Raw genomic sequence first — 20,768 nt, 5'->3', positions numbered from 1 at the left:
CCCAGCCAACCCCCAGTCACATTTTTCATTGTGAACTATTTTACCAAGTTGGTTTTCTGGCTGTTAAAGATCTGCCTTTTGCCAGCCGGTGATTGGCACATACCAAGATAGTCTTTTTTTAAATTCAGTTTTGTTGAGATATGTTCACATACCATAAAATCATCCATGGTGTACAATCAACTGTTCACAGTACCATCTTACAGTTATGCATTCATCACACCAATCTATTTTTGAACATTTTCCTTACACCAGAAAGAATCAGAATCAGAATAGAAAATTAAAAAAGAGCACCCAAATCACCCCCCCCATCCCATCCTATTTTTCATTTAGGTTTTGTCCCCATTTTTCTACTCATCCATCCATACACTGGGTAAAGGGAGTGCTATCCACAAGGGTTTTCACAATCACAGTATCACCCCTTGTAAGCTACACTGTTATACAGTCGTCTTCAAGAGTCAAGGCTACTGTGTTGGAGTTTGATAGTTTTAGGTATTAACTTCTAGCTATTCCAATATATTAAAACCTAAAAAGTGTTATCTATATAGTGCATAAGAATGTCCACCAGAGTGACCTCTCGAGTCCATTTGAAATCTCTCGGCCACTGAAGCTTTATTTCGTTTCATTTCGCATCCCCCTTTTAATCAAGGAGATGTTCTCAATCCCACGATGTCAGGTCCAGATCATCCCTGGGAGTCATATCCTGTGTTACCAGGGAGATTTACACCCCTGGGAGTCAGGTCCCATGTAGGGGGAAGGGCAGTGAGATCACCCGCAAAGGTGGCTTAGTTTAGAGAGAGAGGGTCACACAAGATAGTCTTTTGAGCCATGGCGTGATACTTTTTTTGTCATTTGACTTAGTAGTCATGGGCTGTGTGGAAGATTACAGGGCTTCTCTTAGTAGATATAGGAGAAACTCACATGTTTAAGTCTTGGGTCCTGCAAGTTGAGTTGGCATACAACTTTATGAGAATGTTTTCAGTCCTTTGTAGATTTGTGTGAAGAAAATGCAATTGTACCCTGAGTTTTAAAAAGTAAGTGTACCAGTAAATCACAACTACATATACCTAATTGATATTACCGGTCTAGACATAAATCTTGGTATTTCTACCATATGTATGATCTTATTGAAATGAAAATCTCCTGTGTTATTTCTGAAACCCTTATTCATAAAATTACTTTATTACAAGTAATGAGATTCTCTGGCTAACTTTAAGGGTGATGCTATTTTAATCACAGAATGGAGTCCTGATACTTGAAGGATATTATTCGCTAAACTATGAAAGTAAAGGATCAGAAAAATGCAGAAAGTGCTCTTCAGTTATTTCTGTATACCAGTGATTGGAATATAGACCAAGCTTTCTTTTTTTTTTTTTGCTGCTACATAGACTTTTTTTTTTTTTTTTTTAATCATCATTTTATTGAGATATATTCACATACCACGCAGTCATACAAAACAAATTGTACTTTCGATTGTTTACAGTACCATTACATAGTTGTACATTCATCACCTAAATCAATCCCTGACACCTTCATTAGCACACACACAAAAATAACAAGAATAATAATTAGAGTGAAAAAGAGCAATTGAAGTAAAAAAGAACACTAGGTACCTTTGTCTGTTTGTTTGCTTCCCCTACTTTTCTACACATCGATCCATAAACTAGACAAAGTGGAGTTTGGTCCTTATGGCATTCCCAATCCCACTGTCACCCCTCATAAGCTACATTTTTATACAACTGTCTTCGAGATTCATGGGTTCTGGGTTGTAGTTTAATAGTTTCAGGTATCCACCACCAGCTACCCCAATTCTTTAGAACCTAAAAAAGGTTGTCTAAAGTGTGCGTAAGAGTGCCCACCAGAGTGATCTCTCGGCTCGTTTTGGAATCTCTCTGCCACTGAAGCTTATTTCATTTCCTTTCACATCCCCCTTTTGGTCAAGAAGATGTTCTCCATCCCACGATGCCGAGACCAAGCTTTCTTAATAACAAATTATGAAGGAGAATTTGAAAACTTGGTACTGCAATATAAGAGAAGAAATCTTGGTCTGCTTTTGTCCTTTGATGTTGGAATAGAATGATTATTGGTTGGAACATCTGATTTTGATGTTTGACATAATTGTAAAGATTTTTTTTATTTCTCTTCTTTCTATCATGAGTGATAAACTATCAAAATGAAACAGCAAATGAAAAAAATTGGTAACCTAAGAAGATTTTATGCTTTTAAGTGTCGAAAGATGATAATTTTCCGGAGCAATCAGTTAGAAAGTTCTAAATATAATATTCCAATTTTTTTTTCCAACTTTAATCCTCACCCTGGAAAAACCAAACAAAATGATCATTTAACAGCTCAGAAACTTCTTTTCCTTTCTTTAAGCTATTTATGTTGCCATGTCCATATGAATTTTAATTATGTTTGGAGACTGAAATCAAGTGGAGCTTAGGTTTTCTTGATGTTCCCATGTACTGGAGTGGATAGACACTGATTCTACATTGAAAATGAAACTAACCATTTAAACAGCAAATTATGGATGTAGGTGTTTTTTGTTTGTTTTTAATCATGAGAGGGGTTTATACTTTTAAAATGAAACTGGTAAGAAAATTCAACCTTTTTTTGTATAATAGAATATTCTTGGGTCAATACTTCTGTTCATGACTGGGTTCCAAAACTGGTTCTGAGCTATTTTATTCATCAAATTCAAACCCCAGAGTTCTTACATACCTAGGTCTTGGTAGGTGTGGGGTACTTTGTTTTTTAGTAGTTTAGTGATTCAGCATAAGATAAATCAGTGTTCTGTTCTTTCTGCTTTTAACTATTTCTCGTATTAAAAACAGTTGCCAGAAAGAAATCTGTTCAGGTTCATATGTAGGAGTTATTTTATGTGCCATTTTATTAAGTTTGCCTCCATGCTTGTCCTTTGGTGTGCTTTTTGGTGGTGGGGCACAGGGAGAATATTTTGGGAGGATGATAGAACTTGAATGAAACCACTCACCTTTATATGTCTTATAAAATGGCATTTGTTAGACTCAGGGTGAGATCAGAATGCTGCTAGGATGTGAGATCAGCTATAGATGGTCACTGTGAGTTTTGAACACGAATTTGGTATTCCCTAAACACAACATGAAATTGGGTTTATTTTTTGTAATGAATGAGAAATATTTTATTGTAATTTGAATGTTTTATTAAATACCTTTGACCCCTGTTTTATTAAATATTTTTAAACAGAGGTAATTGAAAAAGTTAATACATTTAATGTGGATATAAATCATATCTCTTGTATTTTAGACAGATGTCGAATGAGCAGAGTGATTTAAGACAAAATAATTGGACCCCCCAAAATATTTTGCTTCTCTTTTGCATCTCCACATCTTGTAAAAGAGTGGACTGGTTTTTTTTCAGAGATATTAGAGCTTGATGGGACCATGAGATTATCCATCCAACCTCTTCCTGATTTTAGGTTTATCTCTTATACATCTTTTTGTATCATTATACTGTAAAAGGAATCTGATTCCTCAGTGTAACTAGGTATTTTTTTGTACGTAAATTAGATCGATTACCTGCTTTGTATTTAGAATATATGTGGCTGATTTTAATTTACTAATAATTGAATTCCCTTATGTATACTTAGACTCTTAGATTACACATTGTATTTTATGGTGGATTTTTCTTTTATTTTCAGGAATCTTAGATGGATTCATGTGCCTATTTCATTTGTGAGATGTTAGTGACCAAATAGATGTAGATGTCATTTATCTTTTCTGTCACACAAGCCTTTATAGGTATAGGTCACACATATGTTCAAATAAATACACTGGTATGTTTGTTCAAGGAAATTGAGAGGAGATTGACTACCTTTGGTTTGTAGGTTTGAATCAGCTTTCTTCATTTTGGGTATTTTAGAGATGATCCTTGGAGGTAAAACTGATCCATTCTGATAGAAAAGCCCAAACTTCCCTGTAACATTGAAGTTCCAGGTTTCTGCATCTTATATGTTAGGTCATTTTTAATTTGAAGACTCTTTGATAGTCCAGAAATATTCCTTTAATGGCATAGCATGTGTATGTGTGTTTTCCTTGACCTGCAGAAATATGGGAATATTTTGAGAAAGGGTTTCCAGTGTCTCATATTAATTCACATTTTTTGTTGACTGTTTTTTCTGAGAGAATGTATTTTCTTATGTTTTCATGGTGTTTTAGAGTTGTCAAATGTGTGCTGATAGTATCTCTGTTTGATGAGGAAGGAAGTAGAGACTTAGATGTGAGTTGTCCAGGTTTATACCAAGTGAGAGAGCTGGATGGAATTCAGGTCATCTACTCTTGTTCTATTTCTTTTATGTCTAATGTGATGAAATACAACCTATATCTGTTGTGAGAGATGAGATCGGGACCTCTGTGCCTCAGTATTCTAAATGAAAATTGTTAGGTCTTAATTAATTTTAAAGTACTATAGAAGAATCATGATAGATATGTTTTTGAACATATTCTATCCAAATTTGTTAGAATTGTTAATTTGACTTCTAGGATTAATTTTTACAATGGGAAAGTTTCTAAAAATAGGGTTTAAAATGTTTTTTCATGTAATTACTCACCTAAATGTCTCAGGTTTGAAGAAAGACCCTTTTGTCGGATTTTGGACTACCTTTTAGCAAATGTGCATCCTAGTAAGGTTTAAGGAAGGAAATTTAGCTTTTGAATAGTTTTGTGATTTTGTGCATCCTTGGTGTGGATATTTAGGGCCCATTTTATGTATCAGTACTATGCTTGTGTAAGTTTAGTGCTTTTTTTCCTTCCAGAATTATTTTCTAAAGTAAAAAAGTAAGATATTATGCTTTTAGACACAAATATTTCATCTAAATATAGCTAAACATAGTTAGCTTTGGTTTCTTTACACTTATTTCATTTCCTATAAAATCACTAATTTGAAAGTTGCAGTTTTTCTTTGAAATCCTGAAGGTGTTGCCCTAATAGTGTTACCATCTAGGTTAGACTGTATCTACCCATAATTAGGGCTGTATATGATGAAATTACAGTATCTGCCTTTGCCTCTATAGACATGCTTATTCATAGTAAAAATAATTAGAAGTCAAAAGATTATCGCTTCCCCAAATGGAGTGTTGAGTAATGGTAGGTGAAGGGGTGGTATTTATTGGGAACAAACTAATCCCACCTTTTCTTTGATTTGAGAGTAATTAGAGGTGGGGATCACATAAGAGTTACACCAACAGAATTATTCACTGTTACACAGATTATTACCAAAATCATGCTAGTTTTGTTCCCAGCTACTTACTTTAAAACACTTGTTTATGTGTGCGAATTGTGAGAGAATGTTAAACTAATTTCAGATTTGTGTTTATTACTTGGATTGAAGATTTAAGACTGACTTAAAGTCTAGTTTTGAGTCAGAAAATTGACAGATGTCAGTGATTATCTGCATGTGATTATCAGACAATATTGGATTAATTTCCACAGCATGTAGGTATAGCTTTTTAATTTTTTTTTTCTTTCCCTCTTTCCTGATTCATTTAGAATGTAACTCAGCCCTCCCCGCCCTCTCCTTTTGGCACTAAGTTAACGTAAGTGCTAGATGTTAGAGAAACATGTCTTGGAATGAAAACACTAGCAGTATTTGTAACACTAACACTCTCCTAGATATGTTTGAAGGTAATCAACATAGCACTTCCAAAATTTGCAGGTGAAACTTGGTTTTAGCCACGGCACTAAATTAACACAAGTGCCTAGAAGATAGGGAAACATGTCTTGGAATGAAAACACAAATGGTATTCCTAACCCTAACCCTAACACTATCCTACATATATATGATGGTAATCAACATAGCTTAGCAAGTAGTTTTTGACTTTGGGAACTCAGGTATCATTTCATGTACATGTGCTTGGGTCAAGAATATTAAGGGTGTAGGAGGAAATGTTACGATTTCTTATATCTTCTTAACTAAAAGGAGTTAAAAAATCTATGATGGAATCAGCATATGTGATAGTATTCTCTAAACAGTCATGTCAAATTGCAGTAGTGGTGTTTCCTTGTTAGATGTATGTGATGCAAAATGGTTTTGGTAAAATCAAGTTTGTATATAGACTGTTGATTTTTCTAGTGTTTTTTTTTTTAAATTTTATTTTGAGACTGACTGTTTAAGGAATGTTTCCTTAGTTCTGTGTTTATTTTGGTTCATTATAGTGTTCAAAGTGTGGTTCTATTTGTAATTGCTCTTGCCTTAGAAAATAAGTCTGTAAATAGTTCTTTCACAGTAGTGATTGCAGTAGATCCAAGCTTGCTTATAGATACTGGGGAACAGTTTTCAATATTCAGTTTGATGGAAGTGTAATCATTTAGGAAATTGGTATCTTACTAGTAGGAAGATTAGATTGTTAATTTTGGTACATTCCAAACCTAGTTATATTTGGTTGCCTGAAACCAAGAATGTGAAACAATTACAATAGTCAGTAACTCATGCTCATAGCTTTTGCATTTCTTTTAATGTTAATGTTCATTTAGTATTTTCTTTTAAATTTTGTTTTATGATCAAGGTAATTGGAAATAATTTTAATGAATAGTCCAATATAAAAATAAGTAGTATGAATGTACATGTAAGAATATGGAAAAATTAACAGCAGAAAAATTATAATTTGATAATGTTTTACTCATTCCTTGGAGATGTAAATATCATTGTCCATTAGTGAACATTTATTGATTCTGTTTTGATTTATTTTCATTGCTTCTTTATATAGCTTTATTTTTTTTAGATATCATTATGCATGTTATGAAGGGAATTAAAAAAAGAAGACTAGTGGTCCATAGTCCCAGTTTCTAGCGATGTATTGTTAGTATTTCATCTGTTCCTTCTGAGTGATTGGTGTGTTGTGGAAGTCCAGGTCTCTGTGTCAGTTCCTTGTTGAGGGAGTGGATAGCAGACTTAAGGGGACGGGGTAAAATTGCCTCTTAAACTAGGAAGTTCTGTCTTGATAATTTTGTAGTTAAACTTTCTGAATCACTTTTCTATTTAGGTAAAATTGTTCTCCATCAAGTTATTTTATTTTAGGGGAAATCTTAATTGCTTATAAAATGTTAGAAAGTAATTTTGTCACTAGTTTGCAAAGAGATTTCTGTAGAATCAACTTTTGAGTAGGAATGTTTTTCAAACAACTTATTCTGAAATATCCAGTTATTGAAGCAGTTCATACCCGCAGAAAATAAAATTTGATGGCTTTTAAAGTTGTTAGCAAGTCTTTATATTCATTATGGCAGAAGTATTTTCCATACATTTTTCAAAATATCTTTGAAATGTAAATTTTTAATTGGTCAATAGAGAAAAACTGGACTATTTGAGAAAGGCAATCAATAAACTTTGGCAACTCCTTGCTATATTATTTCTTTGTAATAGTCCTTTGAAAAGGATTTTCAAAATATATATTGTATATATATTCTATGTTACATTTACCTTTTTTTAGTTAGAGATGTGAATTCACATCTGCTTTGTTTAGCTCATACATTAAATGATTTTTTGTCAACTGAAGACCTTCAGTATGTTCATTTGAATTTACATATGTTCATTTGAGTTTACAAGGGATCAGACTGTTTTTGAAATAAATGATGAAAACTAATATGGCTTTTCTTTTTTACAGGTATTTGTTTGCTTATGGAAAGGTTGTAAAGTATACAATACTCCATCAACCAGTCAAAGTTGGTTACAGAGGCATATGCTGACACATAGTGGAGATAAACCTTTCAAGGTAAGTAAGTGTGTATGGTGAGGTTTTGTGTTTGTTTTTTTTTTTTTTAACCAACTTAAGCCAATGTGTTTCTTAATGGGCATACATATATATTTTGGATACAAGTCTTTTGTCAGATGTATGTATTCCAAATATTTTGTCCCACTCTGTCTGTGGTTATCCTTTTTCCCTTCCTAATGGAATCTTTTGAGAAATAGTTTTAAATTTCGATGAAATCTAATTTATCAACCTTTTCTCTTATGGTTAGTGCTTCTAAATTCTTTTAACAAATCTTTGCCTACCATAAGTATATGAAGTTAAAGATGGTTTTAAAGAAAAGCCAGAAGTTTTGTCCTGTGGCATGGGGGGGGGGGATCATTTCAAATATTATTTTTTTACTTTTTAATTGAGATACAAATCACATACCTTAAAATTTTGCCATTTTCAAGTTTGCAGTTCAGTGGTTTTTAGTATTTTCACAAGGTTATGCGACCATTTCACTAACTACAGTCAGTATATGTGTTTTTGAGGGAAAGAAAAGGAAGCATAAAAAACAAGTGGAATATACAGGGAATAGCGTGTGATTTCATGTATGTGTATGACATTTTATGGTGGCAATTTTGAAAATATCTTAAAAGCAAATATTTCTGACTTCAAACTTACAGAACAGTTGCAAAAATAATACAAAATCCATACAGAGAGTTCTGACTCTGGTATCCAGATCCGCCAGTTTTAACCGTTTTGCCACATTTGCCTTATTAGCATTCTATCTACTCATCTATCAATTCATCATCCATACATCTATCATCTGTTTTTGAAACATTGGAGAGTCGGTTATATACGTCATGTTCTTTAAACTCATATCCATGTACCTTTCCTAAGAACAAGGATATTCACTTATATAATCACCTTAAGTACGGTAATCAAGTTCAAGAAATTCAACATTGATAAAAAGCTTACAGTCTATATTCCAGTTTTTTCATATGCCCTGAAAATGTTCTTTTGAACCTTTTCTCCTCTGTTATTAGATCCAGTCCAGGATCCATGTATTGCATTTGTCATAGCCTTTTTAGTTGCAGTGGTGAAAACACACATACAACATAAACTTTGCCATCTCAGCCACTCCCAAGCATACCTTTCAATGAGATAAATCACATTCACAGTGTTGTGCTACCCTCACCACCATCCATTATCAGAAATTTCCCATCACCCCAAAGAAACCCTACACCTGTAATATATGAACTCCTCCCCTGCCTCTGGTAACCTGCACTCTACTTTGTCTCTATGCATTTGTGTATTCTAACTATTTCATATAAGTGGAATCATGATATCTGTCCCTTTGTGTCCTACTTATTTCACTCAACATGATTTCTTAAGGGTTCATCCATGCAGTGTCATGTATAAGAGCGTTATTCCTTTTTAAGGCTAATATTTATTTTATGTGTATACCACGTTATGTTGATCCATTCATCTGTTGATGGACACTTGGGTTGCTCACACCTTTTGGCAATTGTGATAATAATCCTGGCCAGTGGGAACTTGCTTTTAACATACACTTCTTTTTCTTTGTTTCCCTGATACTACACTTGCTTGTTCCCTTCCCATCCCCAAACTCTTTGACTGCTCCTTCATAGTCTGCCTTGCTGGCTTCTACTCTGCCATAGTTCTAAATGTTGGAGAGTATTCTCTTCTCTTACAACTTTTCACCCTAGGTGTTCTTATTCAGCTCTTTGATTTTTTTTTTTTTTTTTTTTTTGGCACATTGGTAAATTTATTGTCTTTATCTGAAAAATCTTCATAGAAAATTGCAGTTTGATTTAGCTCTCAGCAGCCCGCTACTGCGCTCTGAGGAAACTTTCCTTCTGAGCTCCAGTCTGTTGTTTGGGCAGGAGACATTTTGGGATAGTTCCACCTCTTCTTTTTAACTTCTTTCTTAGGCTTTTTCTCATAGACTGGATTCTCTCGTATAGCAGCATAGGCTTGCTTGTACATCTCCATCATGTCTGGAGTTACGTTGTTCTTTATGTACTTAGAGAATTGTTTCTTGTAAGCAACTTCATCTTCCTCCATTAGGTAATGCATATAATCCGCAACGTTCTGACCCATAATGTGCTTCTGAAGTACTTCTGCATTGAATTCCTTGCTTTCTAAATCATAACCAGGGAAGCATTTGGTACTGTGAGGAATAGACAAGCCTCCATTCACAGCTCCCTTCAGAGCCCCGAAAACTTTATTTCCAGTGGTAGTCTGGCAAGCCCTGCATCCAAACAGCAGGGGAGGGCACCAGGTTGACCATCAATACTTTCCACATTGTATTCAGCTCCTGTTACCTCTACTTGGCCTTCATAGATCTTGTCCATGCCAAACCTGTTGAGAAGCCTGCGGGCCAGCAGCAGGCCAGTACAATATGCTGCAGTATAATTTGTCAGGCTAATATTCACATCATTCTTTGGGAGTTCATGAGCATAAGCAGTGCAGACTATCATATACGGGCATAAGCAGTCTGACAGATGATATCCCTGTTAGTTACAAGAACTATCACCCTGTATTTAGGTGTGTTGTACTTATTTTTATCCTAGATTATCAAGCATTTCCAAGCATAGTAATCGGTTTTACCCTTTCGTCGTCTTCTAAATTTCACTTGAAATAGGCCTTATTCTTGACAACTTTAAGAAACCCCATCCTGTGGAACAGAGACCCGTGTAGGCGGCTCGCCGTAGATCTCAGCCCTTTGATATTAAATACTGATTATATTCTGATTATTCCCAAATGTTTATCTCCCGCTTTAATTTTTCCTCTTGGATTTCAAGATAGGATATTCAGCTTGGATATCTAATAACATATAAAATTTAATATGTACAGTTGAGCTTTTTTTCCCTTCCAAATATGATTGTTCTCTAGACTCAGTAAATGCTAAGATCACCCATCCAGTTACTTTGGCTTTAAGAACCTGATTTTAAGAACCTTGTTTCCTCAACTCCTCTTATACCCCCTGTTCTGGTTTGCCATTTTGCAAAACACCAGAAATGGATTAGCTTTTATAAAGGGGGTTTATTTGGTTACAGAGTTACTGTATTAAGACCATAAAGTGTCCAAGGTGGTAAGGCATCAACAACAGGTACCTTCACTGAAGGATGGCCTGTGGCAACTGAAAACCTGTTAGCTGGGAATTCATGTGGCTGGCGTCTGCTTGCTCCCAGGTTGCATTTCAAAATGGCGTTCTCCAAAATGTCAGTTCGGCTTCCAGTGGCCATCTTCAAAATGTCTGTCTCAGCTACAGCTAGCTGTGAGCTCCTTCTGTCTGAGCTTTTATAGGGCTCCAGTAAACTAACTAATCGAGGCCCACACTGAATGGGCAGGGCCACGCCTCCATGGAAACATTCAGTCAGTTCACACGCTAACCAGAGGTGTCACTCACAGTTGGGTGGGTCACATCTCCATGGAATAAACCTAATCATGGCTTTTTCTTGAGGGACATAATAGATCCAAAGTGGCATACTCCCTAAATGCATTAGCAAACCCTTTGGTTTGAGTATTTGAGTTTATCGTGAATCTGACTACAGTTTCTGAATGTAAACTTTTACTCCCAGTTCATCTTCTGTGATCCACCAGCCATTATATTTGAAATCTTTGGTAACTCCACACTCCCTACAAATTAAGATCCATATTTCTTAGGGTCTTCATATTTAATATTTACCTATTTTTCCAGTCTCATTTCCTCCCAAGGAAATTGTATTCCAGCTCTACCACACAACTTGTAGTTCTCAAATGAATTGTACTTTGTCTCTCATTGCCCTTTTTGTATACTGTGGGCCTTCTACCTGGAATTTTTTAACCTTTTTATTTTGGAATAATTTTAGATTTACAGAAAAGTTGCAGATACAGTACAGAGAATTCCTGTGTACCCTTATCCAGTTTGTTTCCCCTGATTTTATCATCTTACATTACTGTGGTACATTTGTCGAAACTAAGAAACCAACATTCTGCCTGGAATTTTTATTTTCTCCTTTAAGTCACTTGCTAATATTACCATATCCTCCGTGGAACTGCTGCTTTCCTTTCCGTTCCAATAGCCCCTTGTAGTATTCATAGTACTGTACTGTATGTATATAGTGTACTGTGTACACTTTCTTAAGTTTTTCTCTCAGTACAAATACATTTCAAAATTTATCTTTGTATCTCTGATCATAATCCTTGGAATGTCTATGGAATGACACAGCTGAATGAAATTTAAGATATACTTACAGCGCTGCTTATCCTTAGGATCTATTCAACTGAGTATAAACAGTCAAAATACTATAACATTTCTAAAAATAATTATTTTCTTTTTTGTGTATAATATCACTATCTTGATATATAGTTAGATTCATTTGTTTTGTTTTTGGTTTTTAGGGATTGCATTTTTCTTTTTGGTTTAATTTAATTTAGACTATGTAAAATATTTACACAATTCCAAAAGTTACAACTGTATAACATGATATAGTCAAAGAAGTTTTGCTTCCTTTTTTTTTTTTAAATTTAGGATTTCAGTGAAAGACTGATTGGTTGATTATCAAATCAGTGATTGTCTTTAGCAGTTAGGTTGTATTGGGGACATTAGATATTATGAGCTAATTTACATCTCCAAAGTGTTGAAAAAATCAACTTAAAGCCTGTATACTGTGTTTTAGTTTGCTAGGCTGCTCAAAGGAGATAGCATGAAATGGGTTGGCTTAACAATGGAAATATATTAGCTTACAGTTTTAAGGCTGAGAAAAATGTCCAAATCAAGGCATCATCAAGGTGATGCTTTCTTCCTGAGGACTGGATGCTGGCGATCCTTGACTCATCGACCACATGGTGGTGTCTCTAGGTCTCTCCCTTCTTTTCTAGGTTGTATTGCTTTCACCTTCTTGCTTCCTTGGCTTTCGCTCTCTCTCTCTCCTCCTCTCTCTCTCTCTCTTCATTCTCTTTATGAAAGACTCCAATAAGAGGATTAAGACCCATCCTGAATGGGTGGGTCACACCTTAACTGAAGTAGCCTCCTCAGAAGGTCCTACTTAAAATGGGTCCACACCCATGGGAATGGATTAAATTTAAGACCATTCCTTTCTGGAGTACATACAGTTTCAAACCATTACATAGACACATATACACATACAGACACACACACTCTCCTGGAAATTATATAATTTAGAGCTTTAAAATTATGAGAATTTTTAGATGTTAACTTACAGATATGCCAAAAGATATGGAATTTTTCAAAAATTAATTTAGGGGGTATATGTGAGCAGAAAAGTTTCGAAGAGCTAGTTTAGATTGGAGTAGATTACCTTGTTTTATTATTTTTTAATGTAATTTATTGAAATATATTTGCATACCATACAATCATCCAAAGTATACAACAGTTGTTCACAGTTTCATCAGACAGTTGTGCGTTCAGTGCCACAATTTTTGAACATTTTCATCACTCCAAAAAAAAAAAGAATTAAAAGAGAAGACTCCAAGCATCCTATACCCCTCCCCCATTTACTTTTTTTTAAATTGAAATATATTGACGTACCATGCAGTCATCCAAAATGTAAAAGTTGTTCACGATGTCATCATGTAGTTGTACATTCATCATCACCACAGTCAGTTTTTGAACATTTTCATTATTCCAAAAAATAAAAATAAGAATAAAAATAAAAAAGAACACTGAAAACGTCCCATATCCCTCTCCTCCATATTATTCATTTTCTTTTTGTTCCCATTTTTCCTGCTCATTTGTCCATACACTGGGTATAGGGAGTGTGAGCCATAAGGTTTTCACAATCACATGGTCACACCACATAAGACATATAGTTATACAATCTATATGTCTTGATTGCCTTCAAGAATCAAGGATACTGGATTCAACGTTTTCAGATATTTCCTTCTAACTATTCTAATAAACTGAAAACTAAAAAGAGATATGTACGTAATGCATAAGCGTTACCTCCGGAATGGCCTCTCTACTCCATTTGAAATCTCTCGACCATTGAAACTTTATTTTGTTTCAGTTCTCTTCCCCCTTTTGGTCCAAAAGGCTTTCTCAGTCACACGATGCAGAGTCCAGGCTCATTCCCAGGAGTCACATTCCACATTGCCAGGGAGATTATACCCTGGAAGTCATGTCCCACTTAGGGGGGAGGGCGGTGAGTTTACCTGCCAAGTTGGCTTAGAGAGCAACAAAAGAGGCCTCTGGGGGTGACTCCTAGGCACAATTAAGGGCAGGATTAGCCTCTCCTTTGCTGTATCAAGCTTTGTAAGGTCAAACTGGTGGTCCCCAGTGCTTGTGAGAATATCAGGAATTCCCCAGCTGGGGAAGTTTAGTATTTCCAAATTTTTCCACAGTCCCTCAAGGGGGCTTTGTAATTACTTTTTATTCTCTGCTCAGATTACTCTGGGTTCTATCGGGGCTTCATGCTAACCTATAAAAACAACAGGGTCTCACTCCCTAGTCAAGGTTCCATGTAATTATAACATTTGAGTAAACTGACCATACAAGTTAATTTATATAGTGTGCTACAAAAAATAGAGACTTTGCACCATATAGCCATCTCTTCCTGTGGTCCCACATGGAAATCACAGTTTTAAAACACGGTTAATATCATCCTGTACCCTTTAGTTGGATCTACCCTGTTCTAGTTTGCTAATGCTGCCAGAATGCAAAACACCAGAAATGGATTGGCTTTTATAAAAGGGGGTTTATTTGGTTACACAGTTACAGTCTTAAGGCCATGAAGTGTCCAAGGTAACACATCAGCAATCGGAGGATGGCCAATGGTGTCCGGAAAACCTGTGTTAGCTGGGAAGGCACGTGGCTGGAGTCTGCTCCAAAGTTCTGGTTTCAAAATGGCTTTCTCCCAGGACATTCCTCTCTAGGCTACAGTTCCTCAAAAATGTCACTCTTAGTTGCACTTGGGATATTTGTCCTCTCTCAGCTTCTCTGGAGCAAGAGTCTTCTTTCAACAGCTGTCTTCAAACTGTCTCTCATCTGCAGCTCCTGTGCTTTCTTCAAAGTGTCCCTCTTGGCTGTAGCTCCTCTTCAAAATGTTACTCACAGCTGCACTGCACTGAGTTCCTTCTGTTTGTCAGCCCATTTATATGGTTCCACTGATCAAGTGGAACCACAATGGAAATATCTCATCAGAGTTATACACTTGGGTGGGGCACGTCTCCACAGAAACACTCAAAGAATTACAATCTAGTCAACACTGATAATGTCTGCCCACACAAGATTACGTCAAAGATAATGGAGTTTTAGGGGACATAATGCATTCAAACTGGCATTTTAACCCCAATCTCAACCAAGTCCATTTTATTTATATCTCCAGTCGAAGTCTGATCTCCTTTTCAGCCTCTTTAGCAGTTGATTCATGGGGCAATGCCAACACTCACAGCTGTCGAACTTTGGCTCTGGGTCCCAGGTGCTATGCAGACACCCAAAACTCCAGGGACAGACCACATCACACACAAACAGCTCAGAATCTCAAAATTTAGATATAACTGTTACAACTCATGAATAAATGTGACTGCTGTAAGAGTTTACAATCTCAGAACCTTTATGTAAGCCTTTCCAAGTCTGCTGCTGTTTGTCACCGTTGTGTTTTTCATCTCTTCTATTGTGCCTTTTGTTCTCATAAGTTCTGCCATTTGTTTCCTCAAGCTCACAAATTCTTCCTTATTATCACCTAGTGTCTTCTTTATATCCTTTATTTCTTTTGTCACATTCTCTCTCACCTCGTTGATTGGATTTAAAAGATTTGTTTGAATGTCTATAATTAGTTGTTTCAACTCCTGAATCTCAGTTGAAATGTTAGTTTCCTCCTTTGACTAGGCCTTATCTTACCTTTTCCTTATGTGGCTGGTGATTTTCTGCTATCTTGGCATGTGGTTTTCTTGATTGATTTATTCTGGAGGTTGCTTTCTCTTTTTTGTGTAAGGCTTTCTTGTTTGTTGACTTTGATCTCTATCTTTTGTTTCTCTCCCTGGCCAGCTGTCAGATTGGCTCTGCCCCCGTCTTCTCCCGCAAATCACGTACCTCCCGTGGCCTGCCACAGGGACAGGAGGTAGGAACTGGGCAGTCCAGCAAGTTCACTGTGTGTGGTAATACAAATATGCTGGCTTCAGTGGTGCTCTGTTTTCTACCAGCTAGCAAGACCTGGATTTCTTTTGGGTCCCTGCTTTAACAGTTGGGTCTTCCCTATTTCTCAGCCAAAACAGGGCCAGGTTTCTGTACAAGGTGTATAGACCAGCTCCTGTATTCCGAAGAAAGGGTCTTTGCACTTTCTAGACTGTCCAGCAGATGGTGCTGTTTGGTAATTTACTTGTCCTTTGAGGTTGCTCTGTCTTGGAGCACAGCCACCAGCTGCTGCTTCCCTCAAGGGTGGGGGAAGGACTTTCAGACCCAAAGCTGGAAACGTGTTTCTGCCCACATTTTCTCATTCTCTTTGTCCCTCACTGATCTGGGCCTTGAAATGTCCTTCCCTGTCCCCTGGGCCTTCAAACGGTGAGGGTATTTTTCACTGCTGTGAGATTTTAAAATCTATGCCCCACGTGGGAGGAGTCTCATCTGCTGTTTCTGTGCTTCCTTTCCTGCACTGAGACCGAGGGAGGGGGAGAGGAGATGACTGAGTGGCCTGGGATGGAAAATTCCTACCTGATATTTCTTTTCTTTCTTCAATTCGGCATTTGCAGGGTCTTACTCCAGTCTATATCCTCCTCCAGAGTTTCAAACAATTCAGAATTGTCCTTTTATTCGTTGAATCTCTGGAGAGAGGTTTTTAGTAGTTGTTTACATTGCTAAGTTGATAACGTCACTCTGTGTTACTTTTTAAAAAGTACAATGTCAGTGTTTTTTTGTAGCTGAGTTTCACTGGAGTAAATTAATTCAGGTGTATACTTCCTAATAGGGACCTGGGGTGAAGGTATTTCTGGTTGCCAGTTAGAACTAAGCTATGTTAGCCAGTTATTGCAAAGACTAGTAAGGGTACTTGTTCAGTTAAGCCACATTCTCTCAATGTGATTAGCCTTACACAGTTATACAAGGTAGAGGTCATTTACAATTATTGTAGCCTACTTAGAAGTATTTTGGAGTAAGTGTAAGCACATGGCCCGGGAGGAAATTTTAAAAAATATGTTAACTGAGCTCTTCAATATCCCCATGAACAGTCCGAAATTGGTTACAAAACATTTGCTTAAGTGATAGAATGAGTTATTTCACTTAAATGATGACAAGAAATAATAATGATGGTTGATTTCCTTTAAGTCTACAAAACCCATAACTTAGCTGAAGTGAATTTATACTTAACACATTTTGTTAACCACCTATGGTCAGCTGTTGGTTTCTTATGAGGTCTTCCTTACCCACCCTCTGCCCCCCACCTTCTGCTTCTGAATCTCCTCTCCCCTCTTTTTAAAACTTTTCTTTTTTCTTGTCCTACCTTTTACAATGTTTATGTTAGTTTTTCTCCGTGGTTTTTGAAGATCTGTTTAGCATTTTGTAATTGTGTCAACGGGAAAATGTTTGCAATTATGTAAATGGAGCATAGAAGTATTGGGGATGTGCCCCATCTTCCTCCTGTTTTCGTAGTGTGAGTAGAGGAAATGATTTAGAAAAGTTGTATTTTGGTCTTAGGGACAGGTACATCTGGGAGTATAAATATGAATTTTAGGCAGTCTTAGTATTGCTTTATTAGAACAAATCCGTTGTGTTAAATCCATGTGTTAAATTTTAGAACAGCTATTTGACCACAGTAATAGTTGTTTACATTTTAAGAATGAGCGAATGAATTAAGGTAGTCTATGATGTTAGCATTAGTATCCATGGTGATGACTTGAAAAGAGGTCTGAGTGTTCTTGATTGAGTGCGATTTCATGCTTTCTGAGTTTTCTTGTCCCTACTCTGTACATGGTTGGTCTGATTCCAGGGGAGGGTAAATTTTAATGAAGGAACGAAAGAGCTCATGAGTATCATGTTCTTTTTTGAGGGTCTTTGATAAATTTTGATAAATTGTCTACTTTTTAGTTTCTAGTGACTATTGTGCCCTTTGATAAAGAACTTCAGAGCCAATTTTGGAGGTGGTTTGGGTGTGATTGGTAGTCACCTTATATAAGGTGTTTCAGTGGGTTTGGGGGATACAACATTTGAAGCATTCACTGACCAACAAGCTGTTTTTCCCTAATGGTCAAAAAACAGATTGCTTTTTCAACAGAATACCAGATATGGTGAATTGAGTTTAGGGTCATTGTAAGTTTGGATGAAAAACATAAAATGAATATTTAGACACTAAAATCACACTAAGCACCATGAAATGTTGAGTGGCTTGATGCCATTTGAGGCAACAGCCGATTTTTCTCTTCTCACACTCTCTGGGATGTACACTTCATGAGTGGAATATTGATTAGATGACTCCTGTAATTATTTCCTTTTAGGGGAGAAGAGTTTGTAAGTGAAATGTGTGTGACACCATTATGTTTCCTTTTAATAAAAACACTTTATTCTAAATTGTACTTTTGTGTTTTCTTTTTTAGATTTGTTTTTGATTCTTGATTGATCAAAATCAAAATCAGTCCTCTATTAGAATTCTCACTATTGATTTCATTTCTAGAGCATTTATTTATTGCTGAACAAAATAAATTCTAGGTAATTAATTCTTTCAATTCTTAATGCAACCAGGGCCTATTTGCAGGCTTGAATGATTCTGGGATGAAATGAATCTGCTAGCATACTGGGACCCTGGAATTAGCAATAATCCTTGGTGGAGTATGTCATAAAATCCCTCTGAATTTAAACTTGAGGTCTTGAATCTAAATTGTTATTGTCATCTCTGCCTTAACTGTGGTCAAGTAGCTGTTCTAAAACTGGAAATGTGAATTTTTTCAACAGATTTGTTCAAATGAACCAATCAAAATTAGAAACATGAGGGAAAAGACTCTTATATTGTATTCCCAGAATACATGTTTATTTCAGGTATGATTTTAGAGTAGATATTAGGAAATACAGAGATGACATCTTCTAAAATTGAAAAGTGAGAAAAGTAAGTACTATGTGTCTTTCTGGCAGCACAGTCTAATAAAAAGATGTGTGAGCCAACTGTATCATTTTTAATTTTTAATGACCACATTAAAAGAATTAAAAGAGACAGGTGAAAATAATTTTAATAATATATTTGATTTAACCCCCAATATATTATAATTTTGACAGTATAAAAGACTATTAATGAGATATTTTACTCAGTCTTCAAAATTCATTGTGCATTTACACTTACAGCACTTCTTAGTTCAGACTGGCCACATTTCAAGTTCTCAGTAGTAACTCCTGTCTGGTGGCTATTGAGCAGTGTAAGACTATCCATTAAGGTGATTATACTAAAAGAATTCTCAATTCAGATGCTAAACACTTATCTATATTTAGATTTCATAAAATTTGTACTTGAAAAAGTAGATTCACATGCTCAAGTTGTTCCAAACCTACTTCAAAGTTTTTCAGTAGCTGAATTGAATGTTTTCAAATTAAAATTTAATTAATTAAATTGAAATGAAGTAAAAATTCATTTCCTCTGTTGCAGAAGCCATATTTAAAGTGCTTATTAGAAACTTTTGACCAGAGCTTTGGTTTTGTATAGTATAGATTTATGAGAATGTGGTATTCAACAGAAGATGGCAGCTTTAAGAAGCGTTATTCTTTCCTGGTACTCAAGATATTTTTACTAAGTTCTTACATTCTAAGAATGCAGTAACCACTAGCTACTAAACTTCCCATGGTAAAGGACTGTGTTTTAGTTACTTTTATATTTCAGAATATTGCTGACAGATAGTCAACATTGGATAAATGTTGGTTAAATTAAAACAATTCTAGTGGGTTAGCAAGCAGACTTTGACTTTTTGATGGGGACTTGGAACTGTGACCCTATACTCTTATTATTACAGTATGAAAGGGTAAACATGGGACTGTAGAAGCAGAAATTAAGTAAATTGGATAACAAACTCCTAATAGAAAAGACATTGTCAATACAGCTGTGGATTTTGGTGTTTGGGGATCATTTTGGAAAATGGTGTATTTTTTAATAAGTTAAGATTCAATTGTAAGACTTATCAAAATTATTTCCCAAGATCTAGCCAGAAATCACACACTTCGTCTGCAGCTAATTTGTGTATTGTAATTCTAGTGATACCTGAATGTTCTGCATTGTTGGAATAGCAAACCCATTAAGTGACTCTGGTAGTTTACCTTTTGATTTCTTGAATATAGAAGGCAAAAAGGCAGTATTTAATAAACTCGAGGGCATCATAAGAGGAACCTGAGAAGTCTTCTCTGAGAGTCTAAATTCAGTATTTTAATAAATTTATGTAAAAATTATTTAAAAGTTAACATTTTTGTACTTTTCTTCTACATGTTAAAATTATGTAGTGCAGCTGACTGGGCATAGCTGAAGCAGCAAGTTTCCTGTACCCTCATTTTGCTGGGTAAAGTCTGACTCAGTGTGGGGCTATGTGCCCCACTCCTGAGGCAGAGGACTCCCCTAGCTGTCAGTTTTCAGCCATCCCCCAGGATCCTTCTCCCGTCCATACTCTCCTCCAGAGCTCTGAACAAGTCAAGGTTAGCTCCCTTTTACCTGAATGTCTGGGAAGAAGTTTTCGGCAACTGTTTATGTCGCCATGTTGATGTCCTGATGAGATTTTAATATCCAGATTATGTAAAAAATCTTACAACTCTGCAATAAAAAGACAACTCCATTAAAATATGGGCAAGAGACTCAGACATTTCTCCAAAGAGGATATACAGATGGCTAAAAAGCACATGAAAAGATGCTCAACTTCACTAGCTATTAGGCAAATGCAAATCAAAACCACAATGAGATATCATTTCACACCATCTAGAATGGCTACTATTAAAAAACAAAACTGCATGTGTTAAAGAGGATTGGAGAAATAGGATCTCATTCATTGCTGGTAGGAATGTAAAGTGCTGCAGCTACCATGGAAAACCATTTGACAGTTCCTCAGGAAGCTAAGTATAGAATTACCTACTACCCACCAATCC

General features: G+C 35.9%; 1 protein-coding gene and 1 pseudogene across 1 annotated transcript in view; one reads left to right on the top strand and one right to left on the bottom strand.

Annotated features, from left to right (window-relative positions):
* Positions 1-20,768, top strand: part of AEBP2 (AE binding protein 2) — an 87,835-nt gene that overhangs the window by 24,848 nt on the left and 42,219 nt on the right. Inside the window, exon 3 of the mRNA XM_037845638.1 lies at positions 7,634-7,741. Coding sequence (XP_037701566.1) covers positions 7,634-7,741 — 108 coding nt within the window. The remainder of the gene's footprint in view (positions 1-7,633; positions 7,742-20,768) is intronic.
* On the bottom strand, positions 9,538-10,411 carry LOC119541538 (annotated as a pseudogene).

The sequence above is a fragment of the Choloepus didactylus genome, chromosome 8 (assembly GCF_015220235.1).
Source record: "Choloepus didactylus isolate mChoDid1 chromosome 8, mChoDid1.pri, whole genome shotgun sequence".
In the NCBI taxonomy this organism is placed as follows: Eukaryota; Metazoa; Chordata; class Mammalia; order Pilosa; family Megalonychidae; genus Choloepus; species Choloepus didactylus.
The sequence above is the reverse complement of the archived record's forward strand: the minus strand, read 5'-3'. Positions and strand labels throughout refer to the sequence as shown.